The sequence below is a fragment of the Panulirus ornatus genome, chromosome 25 (genome assembly GCF_036320965.1).
Source record: "Panulirus ornatus isolate Po-2019 chromosome 25, ASM3632096v1, whole genome shotgun sequence".
NCBI lineage: Eukaryota > Metazoa > Arthropoda > Malacostraca > Decapoda > Palinuridae > Panulirus > Panulirus ornatus.
In genome coordinates, this window is record NC_092248.1 from 23,231,993 (window position 1) to 23,258,292 (window position 26,300).

General features: G+C 48.3%; 1 protein-coding gene across 1 annotated transcript in view; it reads right to left on the reverse strand.

The window, feature by feature from the left end:
• LOC139757332 (ionotropic receptor 21a-like) overlaps nucleotides 1-26,300 on the reverse strand; it is a 93,886-nt gene that overhangs the window by 21,167 nt on the left and 46,419 nt on the right. Inside the window, exons 7-8 of the mRNA XM_071677754.1 lie at nucleotides 6,117-6,353; nucleotides 55-320 (exon numbers count right to left, since the gene is read on the reverse strand). Of these exons, the coding sequence (XP_071533855.1) occupies nucleotides 55-320; nucleotides 6,117-6,353 (503 nt within the window). The remainder of the gene's footprint in view (nucleotides 1-54; nucleotides 321-6,116; nucleotides 6,354-26,300) is intronic.

A 26,300-nucleotide genomic window follows, 5' to 3' on the forward strand; every position in this document is an offset into this window, starting at 1 on the left:
TTCATATATGTATCATACCATGATGACTCTATCACTCCTCTGTTCAGTCCTTACCTTTGGAAGGTATTTACGAAGTCCTCCACAGTCTCAGGTCTTGGCGGGTACTTGGGTAGTGTGAGAGCGGCGGTCAGGTTGCCTTGATAGGCCGCGCCAATGATGAAGGCGAACACTAGCCAGGCCGTCACCAGCACCCGGCTAGTGTTCGTCTTGGGAAGCTTTTCCGTAAGATTTTGATTGAGAAACGTCGCCACGACCATCTGAAATGCTGTCTCAGCGTCCATCTTCTCCCCAACACCATAACGAGTGGCCACGAAATTTACCTTATAGGAAGGAAAGGCGAAAATGAATATATATTCTATGCTTATCATGTGCTCCACAAACAGCAACTATGAATATCTATGTAATACTTTTTGCCTATATTGAGGTCAAATTACCAATATAATTATCATATACTTAGGGAATATTGCTTCGTTATATCAATTACATTCTTTGTTAGTATATACAAATTTTCTCTATGAGTTTTTTTCTTTGAGGAAATGATTGATTTTGTTTGACCAAGTTGTTGAAGTGTATCAGTAAACATGTAGGTAAGTTTCTTGTTGCTGATCTTCCCTTACATGATAACCAATATATACACTCAGCAGAAGCCCCACACAACACCAGTTGTGAGACCAAATTGCTTCTTACTTCCTGAACAAGTCTGTGGCTCGCTCCTTCCTACCTCGTTGTATATTCATCCTTCCATGATATGTCCATTAACCATCACTGGCAATAGACAGATATCATAGAAATAGATGTATCAGATATTCACGTCCCCTTCTTCAATACCTTAAAAAAAAGATTGGATATTGTATCTTCATTTTTCAGTCTCTTCGCCATACTTCGTGAGCCTCATATTTTTCCTTCTCTCTTTCTTTGATTTTCATCGCGTCACAGAATGTATATAAAGACATACCTACACCTCTCCCTAGCGTTACCAAGTGCTGCTAGATATGTTCACAAGTCATACAAGTATCAGGTTTATATGTGACTTATTACAGGACATATGTGATGTGTCGCAGTTGCATTGTTCAAACTGAGGCTTTGTTATTCGTTTTGTCCTCTCCTGCATGATGACAGGGGGACTGAACTCCTCTCCTGCATGATGACAGGGGGAGTGAACTCCCCTGCATGATGACAGGGGGACTGAACTCCTCTCCTGATGACAGGGGGAGTGAACTCCCCTGCATGATGACAGGGGGACTGAACTCCCCTCCTGCATGATGACAGGGGGAGTGAACTCCTCTCCTGCAAGATGACAGGGGGACTGAACTCCCCTCCTGCATGATGACAGGGGGACTGAACTCCTCTCCTGCATGATGACAAGGGGACTGAACTCTTCTCCTGCATGATGACAGGTGGACTGAACTCTTCTCCTGCATGATGACAGGGGACTGAACTCTTCTCCTGCATGATGACAGGGGGACTGAACTCCTCTCGTGCATGATGACACGGGGATTGAACTCCTCTCCTGCATGATGACAGGGGGACTGAACTCCCCTGCATGATGACAGGGGGAGTGAACTCCTCTCCTGCATGATGACAGGGGGAGTGAACTCCTCTCCTGCATGATGACAGGGGGACTGAACTCTTCTCCTGCATGATGACAGGGGGACTGAACTCCTCTCGTGCATGATGACACGGGGATTGAACTCCTCTCCTGCATGATGACAAGGGGACTTAAAGCCATACATTAATTGTAATAAATAATGTACAGCAAATCACCACGACGCATCCTAAACATATTCTCAGCCACTGTGGCCATTATGTTAACACTATACATATGTATTTACCTATAATACCTCAGTGTTCTAGGCACTCACACACTATTGTAGCACCACCGTACCATTCTCATCCATGCCTCCTCATAATCTACCACCCATACCTGCTCATAACCAACCACCCATACCTCCTCATAATCAACCACCCATACCTCCTCATAATCAACCACCCATACCTGCTCATAATCAACCACCCATACCTCCTCATAATCAACCACCCATACCTCCTCATAATCAACCACCCACACCTCCTCATAATCTACCACACATACCTCCTCATAATCAACCAACCATACCTCCTCATAATCAACCACCCATACCTGCTCATAATCAACCAACCATATCTCCTCATAATCAACCACCCATACCTCCTCATAATCAACCACCCATATCTCCTCATAATCAACCACCCATACCTCCTCATAACCAACCACCCATACCTCCTCATAATCAACCACCCATACCTCCTCGTAATCAACCACCCATATCTCCTCATAATCAACCACCCATACCTCCTCATAACCAACCACCCATACCTCCTCATAACCAACCACCCATACCTCCTCGTAATCAACCACCCATACCTCCTCATAACCAACCACCCATATCTCCTCATAATCAACCACCCATACCTCCTCATAATCAACCACCCATACCTCCTCATAACCAACCACCCATACCTCCTCATAATCAACCACCCATACCTCCTCATAATCAACTCCTGCCTCCTAATGGGAATATAAATCTACCCCTGACTCACTCCTCACCATTCCTCCATCAAACACAATGATGGCCAGACGTGTACACACTATGATGACCTGACAACTACCAAACAACCAATTTCCCAACAGAGATTTGAGCGCCACGCCACCAACCATCCAACGTTACATTCCACCACATACCACGAGACCCAACATGTCTCTCATGTACTACATGCCGGCGTGTGACAACACTGAGCACATACCACTCATGTGTCATGTACTACATGCCGGCGTGTGACAACACTGAGCACATACCACTCATGTGTCATGTACTACATGCCGGCGTGTAACAACACTGAGCACTTACCACTCATGTGTCATGTACTCACCCAACATACACACACACACACACACACACACACACACACACACACACACACACACACATACACACACACACACACACACACACACACACATACACAGACAGACAGACAGACAGACAGACAGACAGACACACACACACACACACACACACACATACACACACACACACACACACACACACACACACACACACACACACACATACACACACACATACACAGACAGACAGACAGACAGACAGACAGACACACACACACACACACACACACACACACAGTGTTCAGGAAGTTGACTACGTTTAGTTGGCGGTGATGTGTGTGTGTGTGTGTGTGTGTGTGTGTGTGTGTAATTCCGTCATTCTGCCTACCTAGAATTGGGTGAGAATGTCACGAATTTAAGTTCATTTTAAAGAATGTTTGTCCACTAATGATTGAGTAACTGTGTCAATGTTTATATAAGACTTGCCAGATAAGACGTACTGATATAGTCCATCCGTTGCTTTATATGTCCACATAACACTGGTGGATGACCAGCAGAAGTGAAGTGAACTTTACCTGGCGTGTGTGGAGTTGGATTTGCTTGTGTGTGGACTGACCAACCTCCCTCCAGTCATTTGGTTAAGAAATGAGAATTTAGATGACTAGAATCTGTATCTTATCTTGTTTTCCATTTAGTATCCCCTGCCACAGTGGGTGTCCCCTGCCAAAGTGGGTGTCCCCTACCACAGAAGGTATCCCCTGCCACTGTGGGTATCCTCTGCCACAATGGGTGTCCCCTGCCACAGTAGGTATCCCCTGCCACAGTGTGTGTCCCATGCCACTGTGGGTATCCCCTGCCACAGTAGGTATCCCCTGCCACAGTGTGTGTCCCATGCCACTGTGGGTATCCTCTGCCACAATGGGTGTCCCCTGCCACAGTAGGTATCCCCTGCCACAATGGGTATTCCCTGCCACAGTGGTTGTCCCCTGCCACAGTAGGTATCCCCTGCCACAGTGTGTGTCCCATGCCACTGTGGGTATCCCCTGCCACAGTAGGTATCCCCTGCCACAGTGTGTGTCCCATGCCACTGTGGGTATCCTCTGCCACAGTGGGTTTCCCCTGCCACAGTAGGTATCCTCTGCCACAGTGGGTGTCCCCTGCCACTGTGGGTATCCCCTGCCACAGTAGGTATCCCCTGCCACAGTGTGTGTCCCATGCCACTGTGGGTATTCCCTGCCACAGAAGGTATTACCTGCCACAGTAGGTGTCCCCTGCCACAGTGGGTATCTCCTGCCACTGTGGGTATCCCCTGCCACAGTGGTTGTCCCCTGCCACAGTAGGTCTCCCCTGTCACAGAGGGAACTCCCTGCCACAATGGGTGTCCTCTGCCAAAGTGAGTATCCCCTGCCACAATGGGTGTCCCTTGCCATAGTGGGTATCCCCTGCCACAGTGGTTGTCCCCTGCCACAGTGGGTCTCCCCTTCACAGAGGGAACTCCCTGCCACAATGGGTGTCCTCTGCCAAAGTGAGTATCCCCTGCCACAGTGGGTGTCCCCTGCCACAGTGGTATCCTCTGCCACAGTGGGTGTCCCCTGCCACAGTGGGTACCCCCTGCCACAGAGGGGATTCCCTGCCACAGTAAGTATCCCCTGTCACAGTGGGTATCCCCTGTCACAGTGGGTGTCCCCTGCCACACTGGTATCCTCTGCCACAGTGGGTGTCCCCTGCCACAATGGGCATCCCCTGCCACAGAGGGGATTCCCTGCCACACTAGGTTTCCCCTGTCATAGTGGGTATCCTCTGCCACAGTGGGCGTCACCTGCCACAGTGGTATCCTCTACCACAGTGGGTGTCCCCTGCTACAGCGGGTATCCCCTGCTAGAGAGGGGATTCCCTTCCACAATGGGTGTCCCCTGCCACAGTAGGTATCCCCTGCTACAGAGGGGATTCTCTGCCACCGTGGGTGTCCCCTGCTACAGTGGGTATCCTCTGCTACAGAGGGGATTCCCTGCCACAGTTGGTGTCCCCTGCCACAGTGGGTATCCCCTGCCACAGTGGATATCTCCAGCCACAGTGGGTATCCCCAGCCACAGTGGGTGTCCCCTGCCACAGTGGGTGTCCCCTGTCACAGTGGATGTCCCCTGTCACAGTGGGTGTCTCCTGCCACACTGGGTGACCCCTGTCACAGTGGGTGTCTCCTGCCACGGTGGATGTCCCCTGTCACAGTGGGTGTCTCCTGCCACAGTGGGTGTCCCCTGCCACAGTGGGTATCCCCTGCCACGGTGGATGTCCCCTGTCACAGTGGGTGTCTCCTGCCACAGTGGGTGTCCCCTGCCACAGTGGGTATCCCCTGCCACGGTGGATGTCCCCTGTCACAGTGGGTATCCCCTGCCACAGTGGGTGTCCCCTGCCACGATGGGTGTCCCCTGCCACAGTGGGTGTCCCCTGCCACGATGGGTATCCCCTGCCACAGTGGATGTCCCCTGCCACGATGGGTGTCCCCTGCCACAGTGGGTGTCCCATGCCACGATGGGTGTCCCCTGCCACAGTGGGTGTCCCCTGCCACGATGGGTGTCCCCTGCCACAGTGGGTGTCCCATGCCACGATGGGTATCCCCTGCCACAGTGGGTGTCCCCTGCCACGATGGGTGTCCCCTGCCACAGTGGGTGTCCCATGCCACGATGGGTATCCCCTGCCACAGTGGATGTCCCCTGCCACGATGGGTGTCCCCTGCCACAGTGGGTGTCCCCTGCCACGATGGGTGTCCCCTGCCACAGTGGATGTCCCCTGCCACGATGGGTATCCCCTGCCACAGTGGGTGTCCCCTGCCACGATGGGTGTCCCCTGCCGCAGTGGGTGTCCCCTGCCACGATGGGTGTCCCCTGCCGCAGTGGGTGTCCCATGCCACGATGGGTATCCCCTGCCACAGTGGATGTCCCCTGCCACGATGGGTGTCCCCTGCCACAGTGGGTGTCCCCTGCCACGATGGGTGTCCCCTGCCACAGTGGATGTCCCCTGCCACGATGGGTATCCCCTGCCACAGTGGGTGTCCCCTGCCACGATGGGTGTCCCCTGCCGCAGTGGGTGTCCCCTGCCACGATGGGTGTCCCCTGCCGCAGTGGATGTCCCCTGCCACGATGGGTGTCCCCTGCCACAGTGGGTGTCCCCTGCCACGGTGGGTATCCCCTGGCACAACGTAAGACATGTATGAGGAGTAATGTGTGTGTACCATGTAAAGTGCCAGAGGGAGGAGCAAGATGGTAGTGAGGACGGAGATCCACACTCCGTCTGCCAGAGGGTAGTACAGACTCTGCCACTGTGGCCGTAGCCTGGGCTTAGCGGCACACAGGTCCATGCTGGAGAGCTCGTACACGAAGGAGAAGTCGTACATCTGGAGGCGCTGCGGGAGAACTATGAACTGTAGAGCGACCATGAACGACACTCGCTCAGCTACACGACCCGTCACCTGCGAGACCAGATGGTCTACTGTCATCATTGTAGAACTCAAGTACACATCAGGACACAACAGTTGTCATGTACAACTCCACTGTAAGTATAGTCAAGTACACATCAGGACACAACAGTTGTCATGTACAACTCCACTGTAAGTATAGTCAAGTACACATCAGGACACAACAGTTGTCATATACAACTCCAATGTAAGTATTGTCAAGTACTCATAATGTGATCAATATTATAGTCAAATACTCATAATAGGATTAATATTGTAGCCAAGTACTCATAATGGGATCAATATCATAGCTAAGTACTCATAATGGGATCAATATCATAGCTAAGTACTCATAATGGGATTAATATTGTAGCCAAGTACTCATAATGTGATCAATATCATAGTCATTTACTCATAATGGGATTAATATTGTAGCCAAGTACTCATAATGTGATCAATATTATAGCCAAGTACTCATAATGGGATTAATATTATAGCCAAGTACTCATAATGTGAGCAATATTATAGCCAAGTACTCATAATGGGATCAATATTATAGCCAAGTACTCATAATGGGATCAATATTATAGCCAAGTACTCATAATGGGATCATTATCATAGCCAAGTACTCATAATGGAATCAATATTATAGCCAAGTACTCATAATGGGATCAACATTATAGCCAAGTACTCATAATGGAATCAATGTTATAGCCAAGTACTCATAAAGGGATCAATATTATAGCCAAGTACTCATAATGGAATCAATGTTATAGCCAAGTACTCATAATGGGATCAATATTATAGCCAAGTACTCATAATGGAATCAATGTTATAGCCAAGTACTCATAATGGGATCAATATTATAGCCAAGTACTAATAATGGGATCATTATCGTAGCCAAGTACTCATAATGGAATCAATGTTATAGCCATGTACTCATAATGGGATCAATATTATAGCCAAGTACTCATAAGGAATCAATGCTATAGCCATGTACTCATAATGGAATCAATATTATAGCCAAGTACTCATAATGGGATCAACATCATGTTCGTAGAAAAAAACATTATATCTGTTCGTGTTGTCATCACAGATTAATCTGGTGAACATATCATCAACTTTTTATAATGACACAGACTCCCACAGTGTCCCCAGACCTGGTGTGGAACTGTCTCCTACAGTGCCCCAGATCTGGTTTGGAACAGTCTCCTAAAGTGCCCCAGGCCTGGTGTGGAACAGACTCCTACAGTGCCCTAGACCTGGTGTGGAAGCGTTTCCTACAATGTCCAAGGCCTGGTGTGGAACAGACTCCTAATCCGCCCCAGATATGGTATGGAACAGTAACCTTCAGTGCCCCAGATCTAGTGTGGAACAGTCTCCTGTAGTGCCCCAGACCTAGTGTGGAACAGACTCCTACAGTGCCCAAAACCTGGGATGGAACAGTCTCCTACAGTGCCCCTGACCTGGTGTGGAACAGTCTCCCACAGTGCCCCAGACCTGATGTGGAACAGTCACCTATAGTGCCCCAGATCTGGTGTGGAACAGTCTCCAACATTGCCCCAGACCAGGTGTGGAACAATCTCTTACAGTGCCTCAGACATGGTGTGGAACAGTCTCCTAGAGTGCTCCAGACCAGGTGTAGAACAGTTTCCTACAGTGTCCCAGATCTTGTGTGGAACAGTCTCCTACAGTGCCCCAAATCTGGTGTAGAACAGTCTCCTACAGTGCCTCAGGCCTTGTGTGGTACAGACTCCTACAGTGCCTCAGACGTGATAGGGAACAGTCTCATACAGTGCCCCAGATCTGGTGTCGAACAGTCTCCTATGGTGACCCAGACCTAGTGTGGAACAGTCTCCTAGAAGGCCCAAGACCAGGTGTGGAACAGACTCTTACAGTGCCCAAGATCTGGTGTGGAACAGTCTCCTACAGTGCCCCAGATCTGGTGTGGAACAATCTCCAACAGTGCCTCAGACCTGGTGTGGAACATTCACCTACAGTGCACCATACCTGGTATGGAACAGTCTCCTACAGTGCCAAAGACCGGTATGGAGCAGTCTCCTACAGTGCCCAAGGCCTGGTGTGGAACAGTCTCCTACAGTACCCCAGATCTGGTGTGGAACAGTCTCCTACAGTGCCCCAGAACTGGTGTGGAACAGTCTCCTACATTGCTTCAGACCTGGTGTAAAACAGTCTCATAAAGTGCGCCAGACCTGGTGTGGGATACTTTCCTACAGTGCCCCAGACCTGGTGTGGAAGTCACCTACAGTGCCCCAGATCTGGTGTGGAAGTCACCTACAGTGCCCCAGATATGGTGTGGAAGAGTCGCCTACATTGCCCCAGACCGGGTGTGGAACAATCTTTTACAGTGCCTCAGACCTGGTGTGGAACAGTCTCCTACAGTGCCCCAGACATGGTGTGGAACAGTTCCATACAGTGCTCCAGATCTCCTGTGCCTCGGGCCTTGTGTGGTACAGACACCTACATTGCCTCAGACATGGTAGGAAATAGTCTGATACAGTGCCCCAGATCTGGTGTGGAACAGTCTCCTACAGTGCCCCAGACCTAATGTGGAACAGTCTCATAGAAGGCCCAATACCATGTGTGGAACAGACTCCTACAGTGCCCAAGATGTGGTGTGGAACATTCTTCTACAGTGCCCCAGACCTGGTATGGAACAGTCTCCTACAGTGCCCCAGACCTGGTGTGGAACAGTCTCATAAAGTGCCCTAGACCTGGTGTGGAATAGTTTGCTACAGTGCCCCAGATCTAGTGTGGAACAGTCTCCTACAGTGACCCAGATCTTGTGTGGAAGGCTCCTACAGTGACCCAGATCTAGTGTGGAGAAGTCTCCTACAGTGCCTCACACCTAATGTGCAACAGACTCCTACAGTCCCTTAGACATTGTGTGGAACAGTCCCCAACAGTGCCCCAGATCTTGTGTGGAACAGTCTCCTACAGTGCCCCAGACCAGGTGTGGAACAGACTCCTACAGTGCCCAGGAGTTGGTGTGGAACAGTGTCCTACCGTGCCCCAGATCTGGTGTGGATTCGTCTCCTACAGTGCCCTAGACCTGGTGTGGCTCAGTCTCCTAGAGTGCCCCAGACCTGGTGTGGAACAGTCACCTAGAGTGCCCCAGACCTGGTGTGGAATAGTCTCCTGCAGTGCCCCAGATCTGGTGTGCATCAGATGCCTACAGTGCCTCAGGCCAAGTGTTGAACAGTCTCCTACAGTGCCACAGATCTGGTGTGGAAAGTCTCTTACGGTGCCCCAGACCTGGTGTGGAACAGTCTTCTACAGTGCACCAGAACTGGTGTGGAGCAGACTCTTAGAGTGCCTCAGACCTAGTGTGGAATAGTTTCCTAAAGTGCCCCAGATCTGGTGTGGAACAGTCTCTTACAGTGCCCCAGACCTGGTGTGGAACAGTCACCTACAGTGCCCCAGATCTGGTGTGGAAGAGTCGCCAACATTGCCCCAGACGGGTGTGGAACAATCTCTTACAGTGCCTCAGATCTGGTGTGGAACAGTCTCCTACAGTGCCCCAGACCTGGTGTGGAACAGTTTCATACAGTGCCCCAGATCCCCTGTGGAACGGTTTCCTGCAATTCCTTGGGCCTTGTGTGGTACAGACACCTTCAATGCCTCAGGCATGGTAGGGAATAGTCTCCTACAGTGCCCCAGATCTGTTGTGGAACAGTCTCCTACAGTCCCCCAGACCTAATGTGGAACAGTCTCCTAGAAGGCCCAATACCAGGTGTGGAACAGACTCCTACAGTGCCCAAGATCTGGTGTAGAACAGTCTCCTACAGTGCCTCAGACTTGGTGTGGAACATTCTCCTACAGTGCCCCAGACCTGGTATGGAACAGTCTCCAACAGTGCCCCAGACCTGGTGCGGAACAGTCTCCCACATTTCCCCAGATCTGGTGTGGAACAGTTTCCTACAGTGCCCCAGACCTGGTGTGGATCAGTCTCCTACAGCGCCTCAGACCTGGTGTGGAACAGTCTCATAACGTGCCCCAGATCTGGTGTGGAACAGTCTCCTACAGTACCCCAGATCTGTTGTGGAACAGTCTCCTACAGTGCCTCAGACCTGGTGTGGAACAGTCTCCTATATTGCCCCAGACCCGTTGTGGAACAATCTCCTACGGTGCCCTAGATCTGGTGTGGAACAGACTCATACAGTGCCCCATACCAGATGTGCAACACTTTCATACAGTACCCCAGACATGGTGTGGAACAGTCTCCTACAGTGCTTCAGATCTGGTGTGGAACAGACTCCTGCAGTTCCCCAGACCTGATATGGAACAGTTTCATACAGTGCCCCAGACATGGTGTGGAACAGTCTCCTACAGTCCCAGCATCTGGTGTGGAACAGACTCCTACAGTGCCCCAGACCTGGTGTAGAACAGCCCCGCAGTGCCACAGACCTGGTGTGCAACAGTCCCCTACAGCGCCCCTGACCTCCTACAGTGAATCAGACCTGGTGTGGAACAGTCTCCTATAGTGCCCTAGACCTGCTGTGGAATAGTTTCCTACAGTACTCATGGTCTGGTGTGGAAGAGTCTCCTACAGTGCCCCAGATCTTGTGTAGAAATGTCTCGTGCAGTGCCTAGGACCTTGTGTGGAACAGTCTACTACAGTGCCCCAGACCAGGTGTGGAACAGACTCCTACAGTGCCCAAGATCTGGTGTGGAACAGTCTCTTACAGTGCCTCAGATCTGGTCTGGAACAGTCTCCTACAATGCCTTGGACCTGGTGTGGAATAGTCTCCTACAGTGCCCCAGACCTAGTGTGGGACACTCCCCTAGTGTCCCAGATCTGGTGTGGAACAGTCTCTTACAGTGTCCCAGACCTGGTGTGGAATAGTTTCCTACAGTGCCCCAGATATGGTGTGGAACAATCTCCTATATTGCCCCAGATCTGGTGTGGAATAGTCTCCTACAGTGACTCAGATCTGGTGTGGAGGAGCCTCTTACTGTGCCTTAGACCTGGTGTGGAACAGACTCCTAAAGTGCTTCACACATGGTGTGGAGCAGTCTCCTACAGTGCCCCAGATCTGGTGTGGAGCAGTCTCCTACAGTGCCCCAGATCTGGTGTGGAGCAGTCTCCTACATTGTCTCAGACCTGGTGTGGAAGAGACTCCTGCAGTGCCTCAGACATTGTGTGGAACAGTCTCCCACAGTGTTCCAGATCTGGTGTGGAACAGTCTCCTAAAATTTCTCAGAACTGGCGTGGAAGATTCTTATAATGCCTCATACATGGTGTGGAACACTCTCCTACAGTGCACCAGATCTATTATGGAACAGTTTCCTGCAGTGCCCGAGACCTGGTGTTTAACAGTCTCCTAGAGTGCCCCAGACCAGGTGTGGAACCGACTCCTACAGTGCTCAGGTTCTGGTGTGGAACAGTGTCCTACAGCAACACAGATCTGATGTGGATCAGTCTTTCTACAGTGCCTTAGACTTAGTGTGGAAGTCTCCTAGAGTTCCCGAGACCTGGTGAGGAACAGTTTCCTACAGTGCTCCAGTCCTGGTGTGGAACAGTACCGTACAGTGCCCCAGATCTGGTGTGGAACAGACTCCAACAGTGCCTCAGACTTAGTGGGGAACAGTCTCCTGCAGTGCCACAGATCATGTGTGGAACAGACTCCTACTTTGCCCCAGATCTGGTGTGGAAGTGTCTCCTACAGTGCTCCACACCTGGTGTGGAACAGACACCTACAGTGCCCTAGATCTGGTGTGGAACATTCTCTCAGAGAGCCCCAGACGTGGCGTGGAACAGACTTCTACAGTGCCCCAGATCTAGTGTGGAACAGTCTTCTGCAGTAACCCAGACCTGGTGTGGGACAGTTTCTTACAGTGACCTAGATCTGGTTTGGAACAGTTTTTTTCAGTGCCACAGATCTCCTGTGTAACAGTCTCCTACAGTGCCTCAGATTTGGTATGGAAGAGTCACCTTCAGTGCCACAGAGCTGATGTGGAACAGTCTCATAGAGAGCCCCAGACGTGGTGTGGAACAGACTTCTACAGTGCCCCAGATCTAGGGTGGAACAGTCTTCTACAGTACCCCAGACCTGGTGTGGGACAGTCTCCTACAGTGCCCCAGATCCCACAGTGCCCTAGACCTAGTATAGTAAAGTGCTACAGTGCCCCAGATGTGTTGTGGAACAGTCTCGTACAGTGCCTCACACCTGGTGTGGAACAGTCTCGTACAGTGCCTCACACCTGGTGTGCAACAGTCTCCTATATTGCCCATGGACATGGTGTAGAACAATATTCTACTGTTCCCCAGATTTGGTGTAGAATAGACACCTACAGTGCCCCAGACCTGATGGAGAACAGTTTCATACAGTGGCCCAGAGATGGTGTGGAACAATCTCCTACAGTACCCTAGATCTAGTGCTTAATAGACTCCTACAGTGTCCAAGACCTGATGTGCAACAGTTTCATATAGTACCCCAGACATGGAGTGGAACAGTGCCCAAGATCTGGTGTGGAACAGACGCCTACAGTGTCCTAGACCTGGTTTGGGACAGTTTCCTACAGTGCCCAGATCTCGTATGCAACAGTCTCCTTAAGTGCCTCAGACCTTGTGTGGAACACATTTACAGTGCCTTAGACATGGTGTGGAATAGTCTCCTACAGGGCCTCAGATCTGGTGTGGAACAGTCTTCTACAGTGCCCCACAACTGGGAGTGGAACAGTCTTTTAGAATGCCCCAGACCAGGTGTGGAACAGACTCCTATAGTGCCCAAGATCTGGTAAGGAACAGCCTCCGACAGTGCCTTAGATCTGGTATGAAACAGTCTCCTACAGTGCCTAAGACATGGTGTAGAAAAGTCTCCTACAGTGCCCCACATCTGTTGTGGAACAGTCTCCTTGAGTGCCCCAGACCAGTTGTGGAACAGACTTCTACAGTGCTCAAGATTTGGTGTGGAACAGTCTCCTACAGTGCCCCAGATCTGGCGTGGATCAGTCTCCTATAGTGTCCCAGACCTGGTGTGGAACAGTGTCCTACAGTGCCCCAGACCTGGTGTGGAACATTCTCCTAGTGCCCCAGACCTGGTGTGGAACAGTTCCTTATAGTGCCTCAGACCTGGTGTGGAAGAGACTCCTACAGTTCCCCAGACTTGGTGTTGAACAGCCTCCTACAGTGCCTTAGATCTGGCGTGGAAAAGTCTCCTACAGTGCCCCATACCTGGTGTGAAACAGACTCCTACAGTCCACCAGACCTTGTGTGGAACAGTTTTATACATTGCCCCAAGACCTGGTGTAGAACAATCTCCCACACTGCCGTAGACCTGGTGTGGAACAATTATCTATTGTGCCCCAGATCTGGCGTGGAACAATCTCCTACATTGCTCCAGACCTGATGTGGATTAATCTCCTATAGTGCCTCAGATTTGTTGTGGAACAGTCTCCTATAGTACCCCAGACCTGGTGTGGAACAGTTTCCTACTGTGACCTAGATCTGGTTTGGAACAGTTTTTTACAGTACCACAGATTTGTGTAACAGTCTCCTACAGTGCCTCAGATCTGGTGTGGAGCAGTCTCCTTCAGTGCCCCAGAGCTGATGTGGAACAGTCTCTTAGAGTGCCAGACCAGGTGTGGAATAGACTCCTACAGTTACCAAGATCTGGTGTGGAACAGTCTCCTACATTGCCTCTGATCTGGGCTGGAACAGTTTCCTACAATGATTCAGACCTGGTATGGAACAGTCTCCTACAGTGCCCCAGACCTGATGTGGAACAGTCTTCTACAGTGCCTCAGATATGGTATGGAACAGTCAGTTACAATGCCTCCGACCTGGTGTAGAACAGTCACCTAGAGTGCCCCAGACCTGGTGTGGAACAGTCAACTACAGTGGCCCAGAAATAGTGTGGAACAGTCTCCGAGATTGCCCCAGATCTGGTGCGGAACAGTCTCCTACAGTGCCCCAGACCTGTGTGGAACATTTTCCTACAGTGCCTCAGTCCTGGCGTGGAACTGTCTCCTACAATGCCCGAGACCAAGTGTGGAATTCTTTCCTACAGTGACACAGATCTAGTGTGGAACACTCTACTACAGTGCCCCAGATCTAGTGTGGAACAGTCTCCTACTGGGACCCAGATCTGATGTGGCGCAGTCTCCTACAGTGCCTCAGACATGGTGTGGAACAGTCTCTTAGAGCGCCCCAGACGTAGTGTCGAACAGACTCCTACAGTGCACCAGATCTAGTGTGAAAGAGTCTTCTACAGTGCCTCAGATCTGGTGTGGAAAATTCACCAACAGTGCCCAGACCTGGTGTGGAAGAGACTCTTATATTGCCCAGGACTTGTGTGGAACACTCTCCTACAGTGCCCCAGATCTGGCGTGGGACAGTCTCCTACTGTGACCCAGACCTGATGTGGAGCGGTCTCCTACAGTGCCTCAGACCTAGTGTAGAACAGTCCCCTAGAGTGCTCCAGACGTAGTGAGGAACAGACTCCTACAGTGCACCAGATCTAGGGTGGAAGAGTCTCCTACAGTGGCTCTAATCTGGTGTGGAACAGTCCCCTACAAAGCCCAGACCTGGTATGGAACAGATTCCTACAGAGCCCCAGTGTGTGGAACAGACTTCTACAGTGACTCAGACAGAGTGTGGAAGATCTGCAGAGCATCAGATCTTGTGTGGAACAGTCTCCTACAGTCCCCCAGAGCCGGAGTGGAACAGTCTCCTAGAGTGCCTCAGACCAGGTGTGGAACAGATTCCTACAGTGCCCACGTTCTGGTGTGGAACAGTCTCCTACAGTGCCTCAGATCTGGTGTGGAACAGTCTCTTACAATGCCCCAGACCTGGTGTTCAACAGTCTCCTCGAGTGTTCCAGACCTGGTGTGGCACAGTCTACTACAGTGCCCCCAGACCTGGTGTGGAACAGTCACCTACCGAGCCCCAGATCTGGTGTGTAACAGTCTCCTACAGTGCCCCAGACCTGGTGTGGAACATTCGCCAACAGTGCCTTAGGCCTAGGGTGGAACAGTCTCCTACAGTGCCCCAGACCTGGTGTGGAATTGTTTCCTACAATGACCTATATCTGGTGTAGAACACCCTCCTACAGTTTCCCAGATCTGGTGTGGAACAGTCTCCTACAGTGACCAAGATCTGATGTAAAGCAGCCTCCTAAAGTGGCTCAGATCTGGTGAGGAACTGTCTCCTAGAGTGCCCCAGACGTTGTGTGGAACAGACTCCTACAGTGCACCATATTTAATGTTGAAGAGTCTCCTACAGTGCCTCAGATCTGGACTGGAAAAGTCTCCTTCAGTGCCCCAGACCTGGTGTGAAACAGACTCCTACAGTGCCCCAGAGCTGGCATGGAAGAGTCGCCTACAGTGCCCCAGACCTGATGTGGAAAAATCTACAGTGCCTCAAACCTGGTGTGGAACGGTCTCCTACAGTGCCACAGACCTCGTTTGGAAGAGTTTCCTATAGACCACCAGATCTGGTGTGGAACAGTCTCCTAAAGTGCCCCAGTTGTCGTGTGGAAGAGTTTCCTACAGTGCCTCAGACTTTGTGTGGAACAGACCTTTACAGTGCTTCAGACATGGTGTAGAATAGTCTCTTACAGTCCCTCAGATCTTGTGTGAAACAGTTTCTTACAGTGCCCCAAAGCTGGAGTGGAACAGACTCCTACAGTGCCCAAGATCTGTTGTGGAACAGACTCCTATAGTTCCCCAGACCTGATGTGGAACAGTTTCCTACAATGCTCCAGACATGGTGTGCCCCAGATGTGGTGTGGAACAGACTCCTACAGTGCTCCAGATGTCGTGTGGAACAGTTTCCTACAGTACTCCAAATCTGGTGTGTAACAGTTTCCTACGGTGGCCCAGACCTGGTGTGGGACAGTTTCCTACAGTGCCTCAGACCTGGTGTGGAACAGTCTCCTACAGTGCCCCAGAACTGATGTGGAACAATCTCCCACAGTGTCTCAGATCTGGCGTGGAACAGTCCCCTACAGTGCCCCAGACCTGGTGTGGAAGAGATTCCTACAGTGCACCAGATATTGTGTGGAACAGTCTTCTAAAGTGCCCAGATGTCGTGTGGAACAGTCTCCTACAGTGCCTCAGACCTTGTGTGGACAGACTGCTGCAGTGCCTCAGACGTAATGTGGAACAGTCTCCTACAGAGCCTCAGTTCTTGTGTGGAACAATTTTCTACAATGCCCCAGAGCCCGAGTGGAACAGTCTCCAAGAGTGCCCCAGGTGTGGAACAAACTCCTACAGTGCCCAAGTTTTGGTGTAGAACAGTCTCCTATATTGCCTCGGATCTGGTTTGGAACAGTCTCATTATGCCTCAGACCTGGTGTGGAATGGTCTCCTACAGTGCCCCAGACCTAGTGTGGAACAGTCTCCTACAGTGCCCCAGACCTGGTGTGAAACAGTCTCCTACAGTGCCGCAGATCTAGTGTGGAACAGTCTTCCTACAGTGCCCCAGATAAGTGTGGAACAGTCTCCTACAGTGACCCAGATCTGATGTCGAACAGTCTCCCACAGTGCCTCAGACCTGGTGTGGAACAGTCTCCTAGAATGCCCCAAACGTAGGGTGGAACAGACTCCTACAGTGCCCCAGATCCAGGGTGGAAGAGTCTCCTACAGTGTCTCAGATCTGGTGTGGAAAAGTATCCTAAAGTGCCCCAGATGTCGTGTGGAACAGTCTCCTACAGTGCCCTAGGACCTGGTTTATAACATTCTTCCACAGTGCCCAAGACCTGGTTTGGAACAGTCACCTACAGTCGCCCAGATCTTGTTTGGAATAGTCTCCTACAATGCCCAAGACCTGATATGGAACAATTTCCTAGAGTGCCTCAGATCTGGTGTGGAACAGTCTCCTACAGTGCCCCAGACCTGGTTTGGAAGAGTTTCCTACAGTGCCCCAGATCTGGTGAGGAATAGTCTCCTAAAGTTCCCCAGATCTCGTGTGGAACTGATTCCTACAGTGCCTGAGACCTTGAGTGGAACAGACTTCTACAGTGCCTCAGACATGGTGTGGAACAGTCTCCTACAGAGCCTAGGATCTTGTGTAAAACAGTCTACCACAGTACCCCAGAGCTGGTTTGGAACAGTCTCCTAGAGTGCCCCAGACCAGTTGTGTAACATACTCCTACAGTGCCCAAGATCTGGTGTGGAACAGTCTCCTACAGTGCCTCAGACCTGGTTTGGAAGAGTTTCCTACAGAACCCCAGATCTGGTGTGGAACAGTCTCCTAATGTGCTCCAGATGTCGTGTGGAACAGTTCCCTATAGTGCCTCAGACCTTGTGTGGTACAGACTTTTACAGTGCCTCAGACATGGTGTTGAACAGTCTCCTACAGAACGACAGATCTGGTGTGGAACAGTCTCCTACAGTGCCCCAGAGCTGGAGTGGAACAGTCTCCTACTGTGCCCCAGACCAGGTGTGGAACAGACTCCTACAGTGCCCAAGATCTGGTGTGAAACAGGCTACTACAGTGCCCCAGACCTGATGTGGAACAGTTTCCTACAGTGCCCCAGACATAGTGTTAAACAGTCTCCTAGAGTGCCCCAGATTTGGTGTGGAACAGACTCCTACACTGCCCCAGACCTGGTGTGGAACAGTTTCCTACAGTGCTCCAGACCTGGTGTGGAATAATTTCCTACAGTGCCCCAGACCTGGTCTGGGACAGTTTCCTACGGTGCCTCAGACCTAGTGTGGAACAATCTCGTACGATGCCCCAGAATTGATTTGGAACAATCTCCTACAGTGTCTCAGACCTGGTGTGGAACAGTCCCCTACCGTGCCCCAGACCTGGTGTGGAAGAGATTCCTACAGTGCCCCAGATGTGGTGTGGAACAGTCTCCTAAAGTGCCCCAGATGTCGTGTGGAACAGTCTCCTACAGTGCCTCAGACCTTGTGTGGAACAGACTTCTACAGTGCCTCAGACATGGTGTGGAACAGTCTCCTACAGAGTATCAGATCTTGTGTAGAACAGTCTTCTACAGTGCCCCAGACCTGGTGTTGAACAGTCTCCTATAGTGCCTCAGACCTGATTTGGAAGAGTTTCCTACAGAACCCCAGATCTGGTGTGGAACAGTCTCTTAATGTGCCCCAGATGTCGTGTGGAACAGTTTCTTACAGTGCCTCAGACCTTGTGTGGTACAGACTTTTACAGTGCCTCATACGTGGTGTTGAACAGTCTCCTACAGAGCATCAGATCTGGTGTGGAACAGTCTCCTACAGTGCCCCAGAGCTGGAGTGGAACAGTCTCCTATTGTGCCCCAAACCAGGTATGGAACAGACTTCTACAGTGCCCAAGATCTGGAGTGAAACAGACTACTACAGTGCCCCAGATCTGATGTGGAACAGTGTCCTACAGTGCCCCAGACATGGTGTTAAACAGTCTCCTAGAGTGCCCCAGATTTGGTGTGGAACAGACTCCTACACTGCCCCAGACCTGGTGCGGAACAGTTTCCTGCAGTGCTCCAGACCTGGTGTGGAATAATTTCCTACAGTGCCTCAGACCTGGTGTGGGACAGTTTCCTACAGTGCCTCAGACCTGGTGTGGAACAATCTCCTATAATGCCCCAGAACTGATTTGGAACAATCTCCTACAGTATCTCAGACCTGGAGTGGAACAGTCCCCTACCGTGCCCCAGACCTGGTGTGGAAGAGATTCCTAAGGTGCCCCACATGTTTTGTGGAACAGTCTCCTAAAGTGCTCCAGATGTTGTGTGGAACAATCTCCTACAGTGCCTAAGACGTTTTGTGGAACAGACTTCTACAGTGCCTCAGACATGGTGTGGAACAGTCTCCTACAGAGTATCAGATCTTGTGTAGAACAGTCTTCTACAGTGCCCCAGACACGGAGTGGAACAGTCTCCTAGAGTGCCCCAGACCAGGTGTGGAACAGACTCCTATAGTGCCCAAGATCTGGTGTGGAACAGTGTCCTATAGTGCCTCAGATCTGGTGTGGAACAGTCTCTTACAATGCCTCAAACTTGGTGTTGAGCAGTCTCCCACAGTGCCCCAGACCTGGTGTGGAACAGTCTCCTACATTGCCCCAGATCTGGTATGGGACAGTCTCCTACAGTGCCACATACCTGGTGTGGAACATTCTCCTACAGTGCCTCAGTCTTGGTGTGGAACAGTCTCCTACAGTGTCTCAGATATGGTGTTGAACAGTCTCTTACACTGCCTCAGACCTGGTGTGGAACAGTCTCCTACAGTGCCACAGACCTGATGTGGAACATTCTCCTACAGTGCCTCAGACCTGGTTTGGAACAGTCTCCTACAATACCCCAGACCTGGTGTGGAATAGTTTCCTACAATGAACCAGATCTCGTGTGGAACACCCTCCTGCAGTACCCGATGATCTGGTGTGGAGGAGTCTCTTACAGTGACCCAGATCTGATGTGGAGCAGTCCCCTACGCTGCCTCAGATCTGATGTGGAACAGACTCTTAGAGTGCTCTAGACGTTGTGTGGAACATACTCATACAGTGCCCCAGATCTAGTGTGGAAGAGTATCCTACAGTGACCCAGACCTGGTGTGGGACAGTTTCGTACAGTGCCCCAGATCTTGTATGGAATAGTCTCGTACAGTGTCACAGACCTAGTGTGGAAAAGTGTCCTACAGTGCTCCAGATCTGTTGTGGAACAGTCTCATTTAGGGCCTCAGACCTGGTGTGGAACAGTGTCCCATAGGGCCCCAGACCTGGTGTGGAACATTCAACTAAAGTGCCCCAGATCTGGTGTGGAACAGACTCCTACAGTGCCCTAGATCTGAAGTGGAACAATTTTCTACAGTGCCTCAGACATGGTATGGAACATTCTCTTACAGTGCTCCAGATCTGGTGTGGTACAGACGCCTACAGAGCCCCAGACCTGTTGTAGAAGAGTTTCCTACAGTGCTCCAGACCTAATGTGGAAAAGGTGTCTTACAGTGCCCCAGATGTGGTGGGGAACAGTCTCCTACAGTGTCTCAGACCTGGTGTGGAACAGTCTCCTACAGTTCCCAAAAAACCTGGTGCAGAATAGTCTCCCACAGTGCCCAAGATCTGGTGGGGAACAGACTCCTTCATTGCCCATTATGTGGTGTGGAACAGACTCCTACAGTGCCCCAGACCTGGTGTGAATAAATTTCCTACAGTGCCTCAGACCTGGCGTGGTACAGACTCATACACTGGCCCAGACCTGATATGGAAAAGACGCTTCCATGGCCCCTAGTATGATAATATATATATATGTATATATATATATATATATATATATATATATATATATATATATATATATATATATATATATATATATATATATATATATATATATATATATATATATATATATATATATATATATATATATATATATATATATATATATATATATATATATATATATATATATATATATATATATATCTATATATATATATATATATATATATATTATATATATATATATATATATATATATATATATATATATATAATATATATATATATATATATATATATATATATATATATATATATATATATATATATATATATATATATATATATATATATATATATATATATATATATATATATATATATATATATATATATATATATATATATATATATATATATAGGGTGGGGGAGGGAGCGAAAATTTTGGGAGCCTTGAAAAATGTGTGGAAGTCGAGAACATTATCCCGGAAAGCAAAAATGGGTATATTTGAAGGAATAGTAGTTCCAACAATGTTGTATGGTTGCGAGGCGTGGGCTATGGATAGAGTTGTGCGCAGGAGGATGGATGTGCTGGAAATGAGATGTTTGAGGACAATGTGTGGTGTGAGGTGGTTTGATCGAGTAAGTAACGTAAGGGTAAGAGAGATGTGTGGAAATAAAAAGAGCGTGGTTGAGAGAGCAGAAGAGGGTGTTTTGAAATGGTTTGGGCACATGGAGAGAATGAGTGAGGAAAGATTGACCAAGAGGATATATGTGTCGGAGGTGAAGGGAACGAGGAGAAGAGGGAGACCAAATTGGAGGTGGAAAGATGGAGTGAAAAGGATTTTGTGTGATCGGGGCCTGAACATGCAGGAGGGTGAAAGGAGGGCAAGGAATAGAGTGAATTGGAGCGATGTGGTATACAGGGGTTGACGTGCTGTCAGTGGATTGAATCAGGGCATGTGGAGCGTCCGGGGTGGGCCGTGGAGGGCTGTGTGGGTATGTATATTTGCGTGTGTGGACGTGTGTATGTACATGTGTATGGGGGGGGTTGGGCCATTTCTTTCGTCTGTTTCCTTGCGCTACCTCGCAAACGCGGGAGACAGCGACAAAGTATAAAAAAAAAAAAAAAAAAAAATATATATATATATATATATATATATATATATATATATATATATATATATATATATATATATATATATATATATATATATATATTATCATACTAGGGGCCATATATACATATATATATATATATATATATATATATATATATATATATATATATATATATATATATATATATATATTTATTTTTCTTTTTCTTTTTTTTTTTTGCTTTGTCGCTGTCTCCCGCGTTTGCGAGGTAGGGCAAGGAAACAGACGAAAGAAATGGCCCAACCCACCCCCATACACATATATATACATACGTCCACACACGCAAATATACATACCTACACGGCTTTCCATGGTTTACCCCAGACGCTTCACATGCCCTGATTCAATCCACTGACAGCACGTCAACCCCGGTATACCACATCGATCCAATTCACTCTATTTCTTGCCCTCCTTTCGCCCTCCTGCATGTTCAGGCCCTGATCACACAAAATCTTTTTCACTCCATCTTTCCACCTCCAATTTGGTCTCCCACTTCTCCTCGTTCCCTCCACCTCCGACACATATATCCTCTTGGTCAATCTTTCTTCACTCATTATCTCCATGTGCCCAAACCATTTCAAAATACCCTCTTCTGCTCTCTCAACCACGCTCTTTTTATTTCCACACATCTCTCTTACCCTGACGTTACTTACTCGATCAAACCACCTCACACCACACATTGTCCTCAAACATCTCATTTCCAGCACATCCATCCTCCTGCGCACAACTCTATCCATAGCTCACGCCTCGCAACCATACAACATTGTTGGAACCACTATTCCTTCAAACATACCCATTTTTGCTTTCCGAGATAATGTTCTCGACTTCCACGCATTCTTCAAGGCTCCCAGGAAATTCGCCCCCTCCCCCACCCTATGATCCACTTCCGCTTCCATGGTTCCATCCGCTGCCAGATCCACTCCCAGATATCTAAAACACTTTACTTCCTCCAGTTTTTCTCCATTCAAACTTACCTCCCAATTGACTTGACCCTCAACCTTACTGTACCTAATAACCTTGCTCTTATTCACATTTACTCTTAACTTTCTTCTTTCACACACTTTACCAAACTCAGTCACCAGCTTCTGCAGTTTCTCACATGAATCAGCCACGAGCGCTGTATCATCAGCGAACAACAACTGACTCACTTCCCAAGCTCTCTCATCCACAACAGACTTCATACTTGCCCCTCTTTCCAAAACTCTTGCATTCACCTCCCTAACAACCCCATTCATAAACAAATTAAACAACCATGGAGACATCACACACCCCTGCCCCAACCTACATTCACTGAGAACCAATCACTTTCCTCTCTTCCTACACGTACACGCATTCCTCGCGTGTCGTAGAAGGCGACTAGAGGGGACGGGAGCGGGGGGCCAGAAATCCTCCCCTCCTTGTATTTTTTAACTTTCTAAAATGGGAAACAGAAGAAGGAGTCACGCGGGGAGTGCTCATCCTCTTCGAAGGCTCAGACTGGGGTGTCTAAATGTGTGTGGATGTAACCAAGATGTGAAAAAAGGAGAGATAGGTAGTATGTTTGAGGAAAGGAACCTGGATGTTTTGGCTCTGAGTGAAACGAAGCTCAAGGGTAAAGGGGAAGAGTGGTTTGGGAATGTCTTGGGAGTAAAGTCAGGGGTTAGTGAGAGGACAAGAGCAAGGGAAGAGTAGCAGTACTCCTGAAACAGGAGTTGTGGGAGTATGTGATAGAATGTAAGAAAGTAAATTCTCGATTAATATGGGTAAAACTGAAAGTTGATGGAGAGAGATGGGTGATTATTGGTGCATATGCACCTGGACATGAGAAAAAAGATCATGAAAGGCAAGTGTTTTGGGAGCAGCTGAATGAGTGTGTTAGTGGTTTTGATGCACGAGACCGGGTTATAGTGATGGGTGATTTGAATGCAAAGGTGAGTAATGTGGCAGTTGAGGGAATAATTGGTATACATGGGGTGTTCAGTGTTGTAAATGGAAATGGTGAAGAGCTTGTCGATTTATGTGCTGAAAAAGGACTGGAGATTGGGCATACCTGGTTTAGAAAGCGAGATATACACAAGTATACGTATATAAGTAGGAGAGATGGCCAGAGAGCGTTATTGGATTACGTGTTAATTGACAGGCGCGCGAAAGAGAGACTTTTGGATGTTAATGTGCTGAGAGGTGCAACTGGAGGGATGTCTGATCATTATCTTGTGGAGACTAAGGTGAAGATTTGTATGGGTTTTCAGAAAAGAAGAGTGAACGTTGGGGTGAAGAGGGTGGTAAGAGTAAGTGAGCTTGGGAAGGAGACTTGTGTGAGGAAGTACCAGGAGAGACAGTACAGAATGCAAAAAGGTGAGAACAATGGAAGTAAGGGGAGTGGGGGAGGAATGGGATGTATTTAGGGAATCAGTGATGGCTTGCGCAAAAGATGCTTGTGGCATGAGAAGAGTGGGAGGTGGGTTGATTAGAAAGGATAGTGAGTGGTGGGATGAAGCAGTAAGATTATTAGTGAAAGAGAAGAGAGAGGCATTTGGATGATTTTTGCAGGGAAAAAATGCAATTGAGTGGGAGGTGTATAAAAGAAAGAGACAGGAGGTCAAGAGAAAGGTGCAAGAGGTGAAAAAGAGGGCAAATGAGAGTTAGGGTGAGAGAGTATCATTAAATTTTAGGGAGAATAAAAAGATGTTCTGGAAGGAGGTAAATAAAGTGCGTAAGACAAGGGAGCAAATGGGAACTTCAGTGAAGGGCGCAAATGGGGAGGTGATAACAAGTAGTGGTGATGTGAGAAAGAGATGGAGTAAGTATTTTGAAGGTTTGTTGAATATGTTTGATGATAGAGTGGCAGATATAGGGTGTTTTGGTCGAGGTGGTGTACAAAGTGAGAGGGTTAGGGAAAATGATTTGGTAAACAGAGAAGAGGTAGTAAAAGCTTTGCGGAAGATGAAAGCCGGCAAAGCAGCAGGTTTGGATGGTATTGCAGTGGAATTTATTAAAAAAGGGGGTGACTGTATTATTGACTGGTTGGTAAGGTTATTTAATATATGTATGACTCATGGCGAGGTGCCTGAGGATTGGCGGAATGCGTGCATAGTGCCATTGTACAAAGGCAAAGGGGATAAGAGTGAGTGCTCAAATTTCAGAGGTATAAGTTTGTTGAGTATTCCTGGTAAATTATATGGGAGGGTATTGATTGAGAGGGTGAAGGCATGTATAGAGCATCAGATTGGGGAAGAGCAGTGTGGTTTCAGAAGTGGTAGAGGATGTGTGGATATATATATATATATATATATATATATATATATATATATATATATATATATATATATATATATATATATATATATATATATATATATATATATATATATATTTATATATATACATATATATATATATATATATATATATATATATATATATATATATATATATATATATATATATATATATATATATATATATGTATATATATATATATATATATATATATATATATATATATATATATATATATATATATATATCATTTTTATTTTATTTTCTTATTTTGCTTTGTCGCTGTCTGCCGCTTTACCGAGGAAGCGCAAGGAAACAGACGAAAGAATGGCCCAAACCACCCATATACACATGTATATACATACACGTCCACACACGCAAATATACATAACTATACATCTCCATGTACACATACATATACACACACAGACATATACATATATACACATGTACATAATTCATACTGTCTGCCTTTATTTATTCCCATCTCCACCTCGCCACACATGGAATAACAACCCCCTCCCCACTCACGTGTGCGAGGTAGCGCTAGGAAAAGACAACAAAGGCCCCATTCGTTCACACTCAGTCTCTAGCTGTCATGTAATAATGCACCGAAACCACAGCGCCCTTTCCACATCCAGGCCCCACAAAACTTTCCATGGTTTACCCCAGACGCTTCACATGCCCTGGTTCAATCCATTGACAGCACGTCGACCCCGGTATACCACATCGTTCCAATTCACTCTATTCATTGCACGCCTTTCACCCTCCTGCACGTTCAGGCCCCGAGCACTCAAAATCTTTTTCACTCCATCTTTCCACCTCCAATTTGGTCTCCCACTTCTCCTCGTTCCCTCCACCTCTGAGACATATATCCTCTTGGTCAATCTTTCCTCACTCATTATCTGCATGTGACCAAACCATTTCAAAACAACCTCTTTTGCTCTGTCAACCACACTCTTTTTATTACCACACATCGCTTTTCCCTAGTATCACTTACTCGATCAAACCACCTTACACCACATATTGTCCTCAAACATCTCATTTCCAGCACATCCACCCTCCTGCGCACAACTCTATCCATAGCCCACGCCTCGCAACCATACAACGTTGTTGGAACCACTATTCCTTCAAACATAACCAATTTTGCTTTCCGCGATAATGTTCTCGACTTCCACACATTCTTCAAGGCTCCCAGAATTTTCGCCCCCTTCCCCCACCCTACGACTCACTTCCGCTTCCATGGTTCCATCCGCTGCCAGATCCACTCCCAGATATCTAAAACACTTCACTTCCTCCAGTATTTCTTCATTACAATATACCTCCCAATTGACTTGACCCTCAACCCTACTGTA